Source organism: Hemitrygon akajei, chromosome 14, assembly GCF_048418815.1.
Source record: "Hemitrygon akajei chromosome 14, sHemAka1.3, whole genome shotgun sequence".
NCBI classification, from domain to species: Eukaryota; Metazoa; Chordata; class Chondrichthyes; order Myliobatiformes; family Dasyatidae; genus Hemitrygon; species Hemitrygon akajei.
The window spans coordinates 6,251,693-6,269,821 of NC_133137.1; the positions used below are offsets into that span (position 1 = coordinate 6,251,693).

At 38.3% G+C, this 18,129-nt stretch overlaps 1 protein-coding gene across 3 annotated transcripts in view; it reads left to right on the forward strand.

Annotated features, from left to right (window-relative positions):
- Nucleotides 1-18,129, forward strand: part of acads (acyl-CoA dehydrogenase short chain) — a 134,403-nt gene that overhangs the window by 81,354 nt on the left and 34,920 nt on the right. For all 3 annotated transcript variants that reach the window (XM_073065424.1, XM_073065425.1, XM_073065423.1), the window contains 2 exons: nucleotides 7,539-7,676; nucleotides 9,938-10,033. In XM_073065424.1, the coding sequence (XP_072921525.1) occupies nucleotides 7,539-7,676; nucleotides 9,938-10,033 (234 nt within the window). The remainder of the gene's footprint in view (nucleotides 1-7,538; nucleotides 7,677-9,937; nucleotides 10,034-18,129) is intronic.

The window sequence follows — 18,129 nt, forward strand, 5'->3', positions numbered from 1 at the left end:
AATGAATGTCTTTGTTGCTCAATAGATAGCTGTCAGTTTGTTGGGGTCCCTGAAGTAGTGTGCTGTAGAACCAAAACATCATGACATAAAACCGTAAGACATAGAAGCAGAATTAGACTATTTGGGCCTTTGAGTCTAGTCTGCCATTTGAGTTATCATCTCTCTCAACCCCATTTTCCTGCCGTTTTCCCATGGCCTTTGACATTCCTACTAATTAAGAACTCATCAGCCTCAGCTTTAAATATACCCAATGACCTGGCATCCACAGCCATCTGTGTCAATGGAATCCACAGATTCACCACCCTCTGGCTAAAGGAATTCTTTCTCACCTCTGTTCTAAAGGGTGCCCTTGTATTCTGCAGTTGTGCCCTCTGGTCCTAGACCCTGTCATTATTAGAAACATCCTCTATACATACACTCTACCTGGGCATTTCTATATTTGTTATGTTTCAATGATGTGTCTTTGTTCTAAACTCTAGTGAGTGCAGGCCTGGAGCCATTAAATGCTCCTCACACATGAACCCTTTCATTTGCAGGATCATTTGTGTAAAATCACCTCTGATCCCTCACCAATGCCAGCACATCCCTTCTTAGATGTGGGTCCCAAAACTGCATTATATCAATATTTTTACATTCTAGTCCTCTTGAAGTAAATTCTAATGTTGCATTTTTACTACTGACTCAACTTTCAAGTTAACCTTTAGGGAATCCCAAGCCCCTTTGCACCTCCACGATGTACATGATGCATCACGTGCACAATCATCCGCCAGATGGACATGAGGGGATTGGAATCTGTTTAGATTTGTGGTGCTTCTCAGGAGTTGGCATGCCGTGCCTGCCAGTGATATGAACACACTAATTAGCACCTGGACCAGTCCTCACAAAATCATGTGGTAGCTCCATCTGCTGCTTTCCGACAGGAGAGAATGAAGCACAGTCTCCGAATAGAGGATGCCGTTTACCTGTCTTCCACAACATTGGAAGGCATACAGTAAGATGCAGGAATTGTCTCCAACTCCAGTATCAAAGGACCCAATCTTGAAAAGTTCATGGTCACAGGCACATTAGCAGCTGCTGGCAATATCATTATCACCTTGATATGAGATGCCAGGTATATTGGCAATAACACTTTTAGTGATGGTGTCTTACTCAAGCAATATCTTTTCACTGAGGTTCAGATAGAACTGGTGTCTGAACACCTTGAATAAATAAAAGCCCCTGCTGAGAAGTCTTCTGCTCTGTCTTTGAAATTTGTCCTACTTTGGATGTCTGCTCACCCTCCCGGTTCACTGCTCATGAGGGATTTAACTACTACTGCAAGCAAGTCCAGTTTCATCTGGTTTGTATAAAAGCTTTGAAGTCAGAACAGCATTCTTCACCGCCTCGCATGGAATTCCCTCTAGAAAACGCAAAACAGTTGTACAGTCATAGCAAAGATCAATTGACATCAGTTAAAAGTTAACCAGCAGGCACTTAATAATCTGTAAAAATTGAACTGGTGAGCAGTCCCTCAAGTTGCATTACATATTCAGTTGTGCAAAGTTAAACTATGGTTTTAGCTGAAATCCTAAATGCCAAAATACAGCTGCGGTACCAAATCAATGTGGAGTGTTTGGTTTCTGTGTTAGGCATACATGCCTTAACACCCTCGCTAATGTGAGTCCAGTGAGGTATGCACCACAAATGTGCCTTTTGATGCATCAGATTGGAACCAGTATACACAACCAATACACACATGGAAGTAAATTTTGCAGTCGAGTTATCTCATGTTTAATCTGTTCTAAATTAGTTTATTTTTCTCTCTAAGATTATATATTAAGATATTTAATAATGTGAATGTTTCAAAAGTTGAGGCATATTTAAATGTAAGCCCATTGCAGTATTTGGCAAACTAGTCTGAAAATAAAATTACATGAATTAATAGGCAAACATAAAATTCAAGGTACATAAGATACAATAATTTAGAATCTAAATTATGTATTGTTACCATGCCATGTATTATACTATGTTTTATTGAAACTGAGCACTTGACTTTTTTCAGGTACAGCTGCCAACTAATTCTAGAAATCCTTGCTTGGAGATGACCTGCATAATAAGTGAATATTGTAGACTTCAGTACAAAGTAAATTTGTTAACAAAGTACATGTGTGTCATCATATACTACCCTGAGATTCATTTTCTTGCAGGCATTTGCAGTATATATAAATAAACACAACAGAGTCAATGAAATACTGAACACAACAAAGACAAACAACCAATGTATGAAGGACAACAAGCTGCAAATACAATAAGAGAAAAAATATTACTAATAAATAAACAATAAATATCCAGAACATGAGCTGTAGAGTCCTTGAAAGTAAGTCCATAGGTTGGAATCAGCTCAGTGTTGGGGGTGAGTAAAATTGAATGAAGTTATCCCTTCTGGTTCAAGAACCTAATGCTTGAGGCATTTTAGCTTTTTCTGAACCTGGTGGTGTGGGACCTGAGACTCCTGTACATCCTTTCTGATGACAGCAGCAAGAGTAGAGCATGGCTTGGATGCTGGTATCCTTGAAGATGGATGCTGCTTTCTTGCAGCAACACTCCCTGTAGATGTGCTTGATGGTGGGCAAAGGCTTTTTGTGTGATGGACTGGGCTGTATCTACTACTTTTAAGTACAGTGGTTTCCGGTTAATTAGACCTTCGGTTAGTAGGGGCAGCCATTCATTTAGCACAGCTCCTAAAGAACAAAAGCTGAATTGATTAAATAGCATAGATTCCCTTTCTTAATTTGGGGACTATGCCTCTGAATTGGGGAAGAAGACTATTGTCAAACAGTTTCTAACTAGCATTAGTCGCATGCAGTTGCGTGGCCATTGGACTCTACTCAGTGCTTAAAGCAATCAGTTTTGACGTAGCATCAGTCGCATGTATTTCTCTTCAAAATGCTTGACTTCAGTCACTGATAGTTAGTGAGAAACAAGCAATAAAACAATTTGGAGTTGTTTTGCTCACTGCAATTTCAAACATTCAGAATTGGAGATACCAGAAAAGGCCAGGTTTGAAATGAAATGATTTCACTACTTCACCAAGTTAAGAATTATGAAGAATTTGAAGGGATCAGCAATCATCTTGAATGGCACAATGAAAATGAAGATTTGGAGGATGCAGTCATCTTAAGCATTGTTTGAAGGCAGCCCATTATCTGCACTAGGTGACTGCACTGATATTGTTCATTTACAGTCAATGATAACATAGCAGATGAATTTCTCCATCAATAACTATTAGGAACTAATATGCAGTTTTATAGTACTGTAGAGATATTAGTAATGCTCTAATTTGTTCTGCATATCAGTAAAATACATAAATTGATACTTTCATAAATTGTTAGTTTCATAATTGATGCTATAAAAAGTATTCCCCCCCCCTCCACAGAAGTTTTCATGTTGATTGTTTTACAACATTGAATCACAGTGGATTTAATTAGGCTTTTTTGACACTGATCAACAGAAAAAGGCTCCTTCATGTCAAAGTGAAACAGATCTCTACAAAGTGACCTAAATTAATTACAAATATAAAACACAAACTAATTGATTACATAAGAATTTATCCCTTCAAGTCAGTATATAGTTGATGCAGCTTTGGCAGCAATTACAACCACAAGGTACCTATCAGCTTTGCACATGTGGACTTTGCAATTTTTCTCAATCTCTGTCAGATTGCATGGGGATCATGAGTGAAAAACCCTTTTCAAGTCCAGTCACAAATTCTCAATTGGATTGAGATCTGGACTCTGACTTGGCCACTCTAGAATATTAACTTTGTTGTTCTTAAGCCATTCCTGTGTAGCTTTGGCTTTATGCTTGGGGTCTTTGCCTCGCAAAAAAACAAGTCGCAGCTCTCTTGTAGACTACAGTTTTTCCTCCAGGGCTTCCCTGGATTTTACTGCGTTCATTTTACTTTCTATTTTCACAAACCTTCCAGGGCCTGTTGCAGTGAAATATCCCCAAAGCATGATGCAGCCACCACCATGCTTCACGGTAGGGATGGTGTGTTTTTGATGATGTGCAGTGTGTGGCGTACGCCAAAAATAACATTTAGTCTGATAGCCAAAAACCTCAATTTTGTTTTAACAGACCATAAAGCCTTTTTCCAGCTGACTTCAGAGTCTCCCACATGCCTTCTGGCAAACTCTAGCCAAGATTTCATGTAAGTTTTTTTTCAACAGTGGCTTTCTCATTGCCACTCTCCCATAAAGCTGTGACTGGTGAAGCACCCAGGCAACAGTGTTGTATGCGCAGTTTCTCCCATGTCAGCCACTGAAGCTTGTAACTCCTCCAGAGTTGTCATAGGTTTCTTGGTGGCTTCCCTCTCTAGTCTCCTTCTTGCATGGTCACTAAGTTTTTGAGGACAGCCTGCTCTAGGCAAACTTAGAGCTGTGTCATATTCTTTCCATTTCTTGATGATCGACTTAACTGTACTCCAAGAACTAATCAGTGACTTGGAAATGTTCTTGTGTCCATCTCCTGACTTATGCTTTTCAATAACCTTTTTGCAGAGTTGCTTGGAGAGTTCTTTTGTCTTAATGGCGTAGTTTTTGCCAGGCTACTAACTCACCAGCAGTTGGACCTTCCAGATACAGGTGTATTTTTACTACAATCGATTGAAACACCTTGACTGCACACAGGTCTCCAAAAACATCTTTAACTAAGAATTGTTTTCGGTTGATCAATGTCAAAGGAAGCCAAAATAAATCCACTGTGATTCAATGTTGTAAAACAATAAAACATGACAACTTCTGGGGGAGGGTGCGGGTGAATGCTTTTTATAGGTACTGTAGTTAAATGGTAGTTTGTCTTTTTAACACTTTTCCACTATTTCCTTGAAACTTTGGCTAATTGGGCCAAAATGTACCGGTCCTTTTGTGTACCAATTAGCCAAAATCCACTGTATTAAGTAAATTACTTTCTGTTTTATTTTCCCCTTTCTTATTTTGATAAATGTCCTTCAATAAATTGCTCAATTGTTCTATGTAACTGAGGTTCAGAAGATAGATTTATACAATACTAGAGAATCTTGTAATAAATTGGATGTTCTCTTGTAACAACAGGAGTATTATCCTATTTAATGGACCTGTGTATTTTCAATTGCTGTGGTGGATTTGGCCAAGCTTTTTACTGCTGCATAGTTTAATTCCTATAAGTAAGCACATTCTGGGGCCAACCTATGTTTAATTAGTGTTTAGGGAGAGAGGTTTGCAAATTTAAACATATGTCTAACAGTCAGTTTTCAGATCAAAACAAGAGTTTGAAATGACTATAATTCTTTCTTTTTGTATACTTTTAATGCTTTGAAGATTACAAGTTCTGTAAAATATTTTTAGCTATAGATTTGATGAATGTTTCTCAGATTATTTTTAACTGTATTTTCCTGTTTCAAATTCTCTACAAGATGTTGAATTACATATGTACACAGGTATAACCTCATAAATGGTCCCAGTGGATCTTATTGTATTATTTTTGATGCTTTTTCCTGGAGTCAAACAGCCTGTTGAGACTCATTAATATTCCTCACTTTTTAATAGCAACTATCTGAATGTGTTACATGAAGATCAGTGCTTATGGAAGCATGTCCAGGATGAGGTCAATATTTTAATAGGTGTCTAGGGAAAGAGCATGGAAGAACTGAAATACTGTTGCAGTTAATTATTTTCTGCCCATTGTAAAAGTGTGACTTTTCATTTATTCTGTTATATGTGAATATTCTGACTCAAAGACAGCAACAAATATCATAGCTTTGGTTTGCAAGCTCTGACCTATTCTTGTATTATTGAACTAATGTCACTGAAATATGTCTTTGCTCATGAATCTGTATTATTTCATCTTTTGATTGTGAACTGGTAAAAGTATGATCTTGATCAGGTATCATGAATTTAACCTCAAAAGGTAAGGAACATTTGCATGCATTTAAATAGCAGAAAGAGAAACTTCTGCAACTTGTGAGGAAATTCCATAATCATATAAACAAAATTGCAATGAAAGCATGACACTTTTTCTTTAGAAGTCTGTGGAGATTCAGGATGACATCAAAAACTTTGACAAACTTCTATAGATGTGTAGTGAAGAGTGGGTATATTGACTGGCTGCATCACAGCCTGGTATGGGAGCATCAGTGTGGTGGAATGGAAAATCCTACAAAAGGTAGTGAAATTGGCCCAGTACATCATGGGTAAACCCCCCCCCCCCAACCATTGAGCACCTCTACGTGAAATACTGTCATATGAAAGCAGCATCCATCATCAAAGATCCTCACCATTGAGGTCATGTTTTTTTTCTCACTGCTGCTATCAAGTGAGTACAGGTGTCTCAGGACTCACACCACCAGGTACAAGAATAGTTACTACCCCTCAACCATCAGGCTCTTGGAGAGCCCCGTCGTAGATTGAGGCACCACTTCGTCGAGCACTTTTGCTCCATCCACCATAAAAGGCAAGATTTTCCAGTGCCCACCCATTTTGATCTGACTTCCCATTCCCATTCTAACATGTCTGTCCATGGTCTCCTCAACAGTAATGATGAGATCACCCTGAGGATGGAGCAGCAGCAGGTCGTTTTCCATCGATATTTTGGCATGAACATACATTTCTCTAACATCCAGTGATTTCTTCCCCTTCCTCCTCTTTTTTTCCATTTCCTGTTACGGCTCCTTCTTACCCCACCCATCACCTTTCTCTGGTGCCTCTCCTCCTCCTCCTGCTCCTCCTCTGTCTCCCATGGTCCACTCTTCTCTCCTATCAGATTTCTTCTTCTTCTTCAGCCCTGTACCTTTTCCACCTTTTACCTCCTGGTTTCTCACTTCCCCCCACCCCCCCTCCTGGTTTCACTTATAACATAGAAACATAGAAAACCTACAGCACAATACAGGCCCTTTGGCCCACAAAGTTGTGCCAAACATGTCCCTACCTTAGAAATTACTAGGCTTACCTATAGCTCTGTATTTTTCTAAACTCCATGTACCTATCCAAAAGTCTCTTAAAAGACCCTATCGTATCCGCCTCCACCACCATTGCCGGCAGCCCATTCCACGCATTCACCACTCTCTGCGTAAAAAACTTACCCATGACATCTCTGTACCTACTCCCCAGCACCTTAAACTGTGTCTTCTTGTGGTAGCCATTTCAGCCCTGGGAAAAAGCCTCTGACTATCCACACGATCAATGCCTCTCACCTGACAGCTTGTACTCCTTCCCATCTCCCAACTTCTTATTCTAGCTTCTTCTCCCTTTCCAGTTCTGAGAAAAGGAGAAAAAAAAAACTGACACTCGACTGTTTTTTCTTCTCCATAGATGCTTCCTGACTGCTGAGTTGCTCCAGCATTTTGTGTGTATTGCTCTGGATTTCCAGCACCTACAAAATCTCTTGTGTTTGTGAGAATGATTCTCTGTAGAACTGCTGGCTAAAGGTGGTTATGCTCCGGCTCAACATAGAGTATCTTGTTCCTTGTACAGAAATGTATAACAATGTTTTTAGTTTTGATGTTTTTGCATTTTGCCTTTCAGCAAACACTGGATGCAGGTCGGATTGGTATTGCCTCCCAAGCTCTTGGAATTGCAAGTGCAGCCCTCGACTGTGCTGTGGACTATGCAGAGAAAAGAATGGCATTTGGTTCACCTATTTCCAAACTCCAGGCTATACAGGTAAACTGAGCTCCACTTTCCCCAAGGAAGCTCACTCACTTGTCTTTTATACTATGGTGGGAGCTCTTGTAGATAACACTGCACTAATTGTATAAGTGGTATGAATGCAGTTTCTGCAGAAGTTAAGTGTTCCATATCCCTTCTTCCATCATGCTGATGGATGATAATGATGGCAACATTTGCCAGTGATCATTAAACCTGCTTTTGATTAAACTACAGATATTCACTTAAGGAGATTACATTAACACAGAATTTAATTATGAGCAACTTGGGGTGTGGTGAGGGAAGGTAAGTAGGGAATGGTTACAAGAGTAACTGTTTTATTGGTTTGATATACAGATTTCCAAATATCTTGAATTCATTGTTTGTTATATGAACTTTGCTGGTAAATCCAGCTATTATTGCCCATCCCCAATTGCCCTTGAGAAGTTGGTGGTGAGCCAATGTCTTGAACCACTGCAGTCTTCTGGTAAAGATGCTCCCACAATGCTGTTGGATAGATAATTCCAGATATGACAATGAAGGAGTAATATAATTTCCAAATCAGGATAGTGTGCAAGTTGGAGGGATCCTACTTCTGGTGCTGTTTCACACACCTGCTGTCCTTATTTTTCTTGATATTAGAGGTTGCAGGTTTGGAAGCTACAACCAGTGTAGCCTCGGGGAGTAACCACAATACATCTTGTAGATGGCGGCCCTTGGTACTACCATGTACCCGTAGTCATTGATTGATGGGTTGACAATCAAGCTGGTCGCTTTGTCCTTGATGATGTTGAGTTTTTAGAGGTAAAGTTTCATGGAAATAGCAACTTGGAGAAACAGAAATGTCAACTTGGAGAAACAGAAATGTCTGTCTCCCTCACTGTCCAAAATTGTTCAGAAAGTTTTCAAAATGTGGTGTTCAGTAAACCCTAAATGAGGTTTACTTGCAGAATTTACTTTAAGTTCTCTATTGTAAAAACTGAAGCAATTATGTACTGTATTTGTTGCTTTTCCAGTGTTAGCTATGTCTTCCTCAAAACAATGGCACGCACTTAGACTGGATTGCCATCCAGGCAACAATGGACCAGCTCTTCTCTACAAAAATCAATGTTTTCAAATGTTGGAAACCTCTTAAAAAATAATATGAAGAAAGTAATGGTGAACTTCAGAAGGATATTGGAATGATGCATTTAGTTGAAACACTGCAGACAAAATTTAATCCAGAGCAATATGAAGTGTTGTATTTTTATAGGAAGTATGAGGCAAGGCAAAATAAAATGAAAAGCATAGTTTTAAAAAGGACACAAGAACGTAAAAACCTGAAGGTCGTTATATTCAAATATTTGAAGATTTTGGGACATATTGAGGAGGCTTCTGGAAAAAATGAGCATTTTTTAATTAATACAAGTAATGTGTTATTAAGAGGAGGGAAATTATGCTGATTGTTTAAAAGTCTAAAATAATTGGGCCATAGGCATAGGGACAGAGTTAGGCCCATTGACCCATCGAGTCTTCTCTGTCATTTCATCCTGGCTGATTTATTATCCCTCTCAAAACTATTGCATTCAATTTTGGGGCCCTTGCAATAGGAAAGTTATTAGTAAAGGTGCAGAAAAGCACAGCACCAGGAGGGACAAAATTAAGTCATCAAAACTCAAGCTGGTTTCCTTAGAGCAGTAGAGATCGTGATGAAATTTGATGCTCAAAACTCTCATTGGGTTCACTAGAGTTTTTTAAAAAATGGAAGATGTGTTCCAGACAAGTAACACATGGAAACACTTTTTTTTAGCCAGTTATGATTTGGATCATATTGTCTGAAGGGAAGGTGGAATGTAGGTACAGAACTATAATTCAAAATGGACATGGATAAATATGCAAAGCTAAAAACATTGCATGAATTTCGAAAAGAGCCTCTTACTGACATAGTTAGATAGCCCTCCCCCACCAGAGAACAAGTCATTGGGCCAAATGGCATCATCACACTTCCCTCATACTGTGATTAGAAATGCCTCCAATTAGCTGTTTACTCCTCTCCATAGATGCTGCCTGACCTGCTGAGTTCCTCCAGCATTTTGTCTGTATAACTGTGACCCTTTGCTCTTTTAGGAATAGCATGTAATTTTATTGAATAATTCATAACTGAAATTCCAGGCTTGAGCCCAGTCCGATTAGGCTCAAGCGCACTTTTATAGACCTACAAGAACAATACTTTAGATTTAAAACAAAGAAATATCTTTGAATAATTGATGCTGGTGACGTTTATTTTATATTGCTTACAGTTCAAATTGGCTGACATGGGCCTGGCGCTGGAGAGTGCTCGCTTGTTGACTTGGAGAGCAGCTATGCTGAAGGATAATGGAAAATCATATATAAAGGTAATACAACAGTCTTTTGTATAAACTAAATCATGACCCAACTTTGGTCTTCAAAGCTGATATCCCTCTCAGGTATTTCCCAGTGGATTTTGACTGCTAGATGGCTATGACGTATCAGAGCAATGAACTCTTTAAGTAATATTGTTTTGTAATTTCCAGTGCTCTTCCAGAGGTTTGTGTTCCTCAGCAACTGGGCACGAGTATTACCTTCTGATTTGGTGCAGCATTCTCTCAGGATATGTGAAATGTACAGCAAACGGTTAGGACAGCTGTAAAGGTAATTGGCTGCAGTCTACCTTCACTGCAGGACTTGTGCAAGCCCAGGACAAAGAAGTATGTAGGAAAAATCATTGCAGACCTATCCACCCTGTAAATGACCTTTTCTTAAAGCTCCCTGCTGGAAAGTGCGATAGGGCTACTAGAACAAAAACTTCATGCCATTTTAATAGTTTCTTCCTTTGGGCAGTTAATCTGATCAGCAAACTTAGTTAGTTAGCCACCCCACCCACTATCCTCCTCTAACCATTACTTCAATCACTGCACTACACTGGAAACTTTAAACCACTTTTAATAATGCTGTTTATATTATAAATACATGCCAACATTTATTTACAATTTTATTCCATATCCGTACTTCTAACTTCTGACTTGTTGTATGTTTTCTGAAGATTACAAAAACTACTTACCATAAAAGACCAGAAAAGTAGGAAGCTTGAAATGACAGCCCCTTGGTCTCATTCCAATGGACTATTGGAATAAACTACCATGGACTATTGTTAAGGACAAAATTAAATATTATTTAGAAAATGATGGTTATTAAATGATGGTATAAATTTAGCAAAGTTCACTCATGCTCTAGAAGTTCAAAAGTTTTTTTTGAGAAGGTTGCTGAATGTAAATGCATACAGTATATTGTATGTGGTAATTATATATATATATATATATGGATTCTTACAAGTCATTTCAGTGAAGTACTACAAAGTGAAGTGTTTATAAAATATAAGCACCTATTTTAAATTAGATACTCATTTTATCAATTTGCAGATGATGCAACATTTGACAATATAGTACATAGTAACAGGTTTCAGAGGGAGATTGTGACACAGGTAAGTGTAAATTAATGTACATATGTGAAATGATGGACCTTTGGAGAAACAAAATAATCTAAACGTTGCTGTCTTGATTAGGCCATCGTGTACTGAGATGTGAGGAACTGAACTCATTAAAGACTTAAGCTGGCAGGGGTGTTGATAAGGCAGTTGAGAAAGCCGTTTGCAGATTTTGGCTTTGTAAGTGAGACATTGAACACAAAAGCCTGAAAGTAGTATTAAAACTTTACCATTCACAAAATTGACCTCTTGAGCACTGAATCCATTTCTGGGTACTACACTTGGTGGAAGTATTGGTATTAGAGTTTTTTTCAAGTAATACTGGGACTGAATGAATTCAGATACGTGGGTGGAATCAGAGAAATTAGAAGTGTTCTCTATGGGACAGAGGTAACTGCAAAATTGAATAGATGTATTCAAAGTCATGAGGAACTTTGATAGATCATAGATGACAACTTGTTTCTTCATGGTGGTGGATTGATAACCAGAGGTCATCAATTTAATAATAAATGGTAGAAGAGCTGGAGTGAAAATCAGGAAAAGGTTTTTCCACACAGAGGGCTGTTATGATATAGAGTGCACTACCAAGAAGACTGATGAACTGGGACTCCACAGTAACTTCCAAAAAGCAATTAGACTTGTTTTTGATGATGGGTAACTTGAAATGTGAAGAAAGAGAAACTGGAGGATGGATTAAACAGAGTTTTTAAAGATGCAAAATGAACTGAATGTCTCTCATGTGTGCTGTAAAATTCTATGATTCTGCATTCAGTTCCTGGTATGGTGGGGACTTGGACTATGCAGGAAAGTGAGATGATGAGCTCTAGTTTTGTTTGTGCTGAATTAAACAAACTCAGATCGGGTGACAATTGAGCTTTTAGAGTTATGCAACATAGAACAGTACAGTACAGGTCCTTCAGACCATGATGTTGTGCCAGATTCTTAATCTACTCCAAGATAATCTAACCTTTCCGTCCTACGTAGGCCTCCATTTTGCTATCATCCATGTGCCTATCTAAGAGTTTCTTAAATGTCCTTAATGTATCTGCTTCTACCACCACCCCTGACAGGATGTTCAGTGTAAAAAAAACTTGCCCCTGACATCTCCCCTATACTTTCCTCCAATCGCCTTAAATTCATGCCCCCTCATATTTTGACAGAGTTTTAGTCATTCAGAAAAATAATCTTGTAATGATTGTGTGCAAAATGACTGCCTTATGTGCTATGCAGAGCACTTTGAGATTTGCAACGGTGAATGGTGCACTATAAAATACAAGTCAGTCTTTCTATGTCAGGAAAAGGAAATAATATTCTGATTTCCTGCACCATTTGCCATGGAGAGATTTTTCCTGCTATCACAAGATGAAGATCTGTTTTGATACTTTCTTCCTTGCAAATAGTCATGGATGGCACAAATCACTATTAGTAGCTTTTGTGATAGCCTGCTGTGAAAATAGCCCATTTGGTTCCAGAATATCAGTAATTGACCTATGCCAAGGTGTTTGTTCTGAGCCCGTGTCACAGGAAGATGAAAATCAATCAGGGCTGTTGCCCTCAATCTCAGTTTTAAATTACTTTGATGTTAACTTTGGCTGAGGATGATATAAAGTGTGACTGAGTAGAATATCTTGTTGTAATTTATCATTGAGACCCACAGATGAAATATGATTATTCCTAAAAAAGATACTCAAGGGTGGATAGAATGCCTAACAGGAGAGAAGGGGAGAGAGTCAGGGAGATGAATGAAGAAATAAGATTATCAAAAGAAATATAGAGTGATGGGATATATTTACATAGTTCAAAGTTCTCAGTCATTTAATAAATAATGTCTGGGATGTGGAATTTAGTTACCATTTAATCAAATTTGCAAAAATAGTGTTATTCCTGTTATTTTGAGAACTGAGGGAGTAGTCTAGAACAGGCAAGCAATTTATTATTTGTGAAATAATCTTTAGAGCTACAATGTTTGGTTCTGCTGCAATTAGATTTTACAGAGAAAATACCTTTTCTTTAACAGTCTGATGAAATGAGAAATGTTAATGCCGTTGTGTTTTACCTGAATAGAATTGCCACTGATCTCCTCTGCTGAAATAATAATAAAACACTCAATGAAGGAAGGCAAATGAATGATCAGTTTTTAAATTGTGACATTGCAAAGCAAAAATGAAAGCTATTTGTGTAAATTCCATTATTGTTCATGTTTTGCTGGTGGAAACAGCTTATTCTCTTTCAGTTAACTGCCTCAGATTAGAAATTTCTATATGATTAATAGTGTAGAGGAATAAAATCCTCGAATACATATCAAATTGATTTCCGGATCAATACATTGAGGTATTAACTTAGGAAATTTAAATCGATCACTGTGCAACTAGAGGTACTTAATTAATAATCTTGTTGTAAAAAGACTTCAAGGAAAGAATGACCCAGATATTGTAGAATTAAGTTTAAAAGTGATGTAATTCAATGTGACATAATGAATGAATTGGCTGTGGTAGATTGGAAGAACTACATTAAAAGCTACGACAGTGAGCAAGTAATGGTTTACTTTTAAAGTATATGATTTACAACAGATATACATTCCTTTAAGCTATAAAGACAGAACATGAAAAGTGGTCCAACCATAAATAATTGCTAAGTTCTCAGAGGAGCCTTGGAATTGTTCCAGAAACAAAATCGGCTGCAAGAGTTCTGTAGTTGTGTGAATAGGACAAGATTAGCATGGGCATGGGTCTCTAGAAGATGGAGATGAAATCATTTCTATTTGGGAAGAAGAAAGTGGCAGAGTAATATTTAAAAATTGTGTCTCTCACTGAAGACGAATCATGAAAAATACACCCACAAACATTGTAGAAACAGATGTCCTGTGCAAATGTGGAAGTAAATGTAATCAGCATTTTAAAGTAAGTTATAATAGAGGTCAATAAAACTGATAAACTCGAAGTATCTGATGGTGTAGAAATGGGTGGTCATTGAGTCAAGTAGTGCAGAAACAGGTCCTTTGGCACTCCATGTTCACACAGACCAATAAGTGCCACAGAAAGCTCATGAGTGGGCAACATGATTGCAAATGGAATGCACTGGGAGCTCGATCAATGGGGTAAAGGTCTGCCAACCAAGTTAAAATACAAGAAGTCCAGGTACATCTTCTTGAAAGCCATCTCTCATGCAAAGTCATGATTCTGGATGTTCGACACTATGGCTGGGCTTGAATGCTACTACTTCCTATAAACTGAAACCAAGTGACATAGGTGAATACGAAGTTTCGCTCCCAGATGAGCTCAATGGCTTTTATGCTCACTTTGACTGACAAATCGTGGAGGCGCTTTTACAAGTGCCCATAGCTCCTGATGACCTTGTGATTTCATTTTCTGAGGTTGCGTTAGAATATCTTTCAGGATATCTTTAACCTTACACTTTAGCAATCTGAAGTACCCACCTGCTGTAAGCAGCCTTCAATATACCAGTGCCCAATAAGAATGTGGTAACCAGCCTCAATGACTATTGTCCGGTAGCACTTACAGTCACCATGATGGAATGCTTTTGGAGGTTGGTGATGAAATATATCTGCTCCTCCCTGAGGAGTGACTTGGATCTGCTCCAATTCACCTATCGTCGCAACAAGTCAACAGCAGATGCCATTTCATTGGTTCTTCACTCAACGCTGGAACATCTAGACAGTGAACGTGTGTACAATGATGATCTTCATTGTCTACAGCCTGGCATTCAAAAGATACTACCATTCCCTTCAAACTAATCAATAAGCTTCAAGATCAAGGCCTCAGTACCTCCTTGTGCAACTGTATCCTCAATTTTCTTGCAGACCCCAGTCAGTTCGGATTGGCATCAAGATCTCCTCCACAATCATCATCAGCACAGGTGCACAACAAGGCTGTCTGCTTAGACCAGCTGCTCTACTTGCTTTATACTTATGACTGTGAGGCCATACTCAGCTGCAAAGCCATATTTAAATTTGCAGGTGACACAGCTGTCATTGGCCACATCAAAGGTGGTGACAAATCAGTATATAGGAGAGAGATTGAAAATCTGGCTGAGTGCTGCCATAACAACCTCTTACTCAATGACAGCAAGACCAAGTAGCTAAGAGGAAGAAACCAGAGGTCCATAAGCCAGTCCGCATCAGGGGATCAGAGGTGGAGAAGGTCAGATTCTTTAAGTTCCTTGTTATCATTTCAGAGGATCTATTTTGAGTCCAACACCTAAGTGCCATTACAAAGAAAGCATGGCAGCACCTTTACTTTCTCAGAACTTGATGTGAAGATTTAGCAACTCATCTAAAACTTTGCCAAACGTCCATAGATGTGCAATAGAGAGCAATGATCCCTCTAAAATGTGTGTGTGTGTGTGTGTGTGTGTGTGTGTGCAACCACACACATCTTTTGCTACTAGCACACAAAGGAATTTAAACTGCGCACAAAAAGTTGTCAGCCTCTTCCTCATTAGCATGTTAATTATATTTCATGATTGTACCCAATCACGTTTCCCTGTCTGGTTTCTGATGTGGATGGTGTTGACAATGTGGAGTTTGTGATGATGTGCCTGTTGCAGATTTTAGAACTGGCATATTTATACTGTTTTTATTGAAGAAATTATTGATTCACTGTGCCAAATTCCAAAGGGCGTGAATGGAAAAGAACTGCGAGTTTATTTAAAGCGGAATGGCTTAATGAAACAGTAGAAAGTGCTCCACTGAAAGCTCACGAGGTCAGGAGTGTGCAGCTATGAGAAATATTTATGTACAACACAGAAACTGGTGTTGCCTGCTTATATTGTCATGATGCAAAAGATGCTGGAGAATTTGCAAGTGGGAAGAAGTGGAGTGATATCTGGAAACTTGACTTTTTAAAGCATCATTTAGAAAATAAATCACATATGGACAGTGTACAGATGCTTCGATGAGAAAATCCTTCATTAGCCATTGCAGGCCTGGTACGTATATTTTGCGTGAATGCAGATGAATGAGAGTGAAAATGATCAAACCAGAGGAGATCAAAGTCCTTATTGACAGTATTTTGCTAGCTGTTAAAATGAATACATCTATTTATTAAATTCACTGCATACACGTTGTTGCCACTGGGCAAAAAATTGCACAGCGCAAGATTTTTGCGCACATTGGTCATTACAAATTAGAGGGAACATTGATTGATTGTGTATTGACTTGGTACATCAAGGACTACTATGGAAACACCAATGCTCTTGAACTTAAAAACCTGCAAAAAGTAGTGGACACAGCTGAGTCCATCATGGGTAAAGCCCTCCCCAGTATTGAGTGCTGTCGCAGGAAAGTACCACCTATCATCAAGGCCGTGCTCTCCTCTCTGCTGCCATCAGGAAAGAGGCACAGGGGCCTCAAGAACCACACCACCAGATTCAGGGACAGTTATTATCCCTAAACCATCAGGCTGTTTAACAAATGTGGATAACTTCACTCAATGCAAACTGAACTGAATCCACAACATATCGATTCTACAACTCATGCTCTCGATATTTTTGCTTATTTGTTTGAAAAAAGATCTTTCTTTCCTTCTTTATTATTGTTTCTTTTTTGTATTTGCGTAGTTTGTTGTCTTTTGTGCATTGGTTGATTGTCTTGTTGGATGTAGCCTTTTATTGATTTTATTGTGTTTCTTTGTAGTTACTTGAACGTTACTTGAAAGAAAGTGAATCTCAGTGTTGTATTTGGTAATATATACATACTTTGAATTTAATTTTACTTTGAATTTCTTTGAACTTTGAAAATGTTAAGTTGTCCCCTTTGGTGGAAGAAAAGCAGAAATGCTGAGTATCTTTAAAGAACGAGAATTATAGGATGCTAATGTTCAAAGGGCATGAAACATTTTTGCACACTTGGCATTGAAAGCTAGTGTGCAGCTAGAACAAACATTTATGAAGGTAAAGGGTACTTTATTGCAAGATGATTGGTATAAGGGTAAAAGAGTAATATAAGAATAAACATATCTTACTAAAGCTAAATGTAAAAAGTTTATAAGTATGGCAAAAATTACGGTAGTTTTGAGGGAAAATATATAAATAGGAAGAAGACCGCTAAAGTTGGTGTGGGATCACTTGAGCCAAAAAATGGTGAATTAATAACTGTAAACAAAGATGTGGCACATATGAATAATCAATTTGGAGCAGCACAGTTAGTGTAACACCTTATAGTGCCAGTGATAGGTGTTCTGCTGTAAGGAGTTTATAAATTCTCTCTGTGACTGTGCAAGTTTTCTCCAGATTCTAGGGTTAGTAAGTTGTGGGCTGTGTTTGTCAATGATGCAAATGGCACATTTCACTGTGTGTTTTGATCTTTAAATCTTTATTCAGTCTGCACTGCAGATATCCTTAAGATAGACGAATAGGCTAATTTCAAATAACGGAGAGGAACTTTTAAAAATTTCAATCACAAGTAATAAAATATTAGAGAAACTCACAGGACTAAAAGCCAGCATATCACTGATACTCAATAGCCTGACAATGGGTCTTAAAGGAAGTGGCTACAAAGAACAGTGGACCATTGGTTAAAACTTTCAAAACTTGCTAAATTTTGAGAGGATACAGGAAAATTAGAAAATAGCCTATATGAGTCCCTTGTTCAAAAAGGAGGGCAGACCTAAAGGTTAACTTTTAGATTGAGTCAGTAGAAAGGAAAGCAAATACAATGTTAGCATTCATTTTGAGAGGTCTAGAATCTAAAAGGAATGATGTAATACTGAGGCTTTATAAGGCATGGTCAGACTACACTTGGAGCATTGTGAGCAGTTTTGGGCCTCTTATCTAAGAAAGGACGTGCTGGCATTGCAGCTGGTCCAGAGGAGGTTCATGAGAATGATCCCTGGAATGAAAGAGTTAATGTATGAGGAGCACTTGATGCTCTGGGCTTGTACTTACATGAGTTTAAAAGAATGTGTGGGGATCTCATTGAAGCCTATGGAATATTGATGTTTAGAGTATGTTTCCTGTAGTGGGAATTTA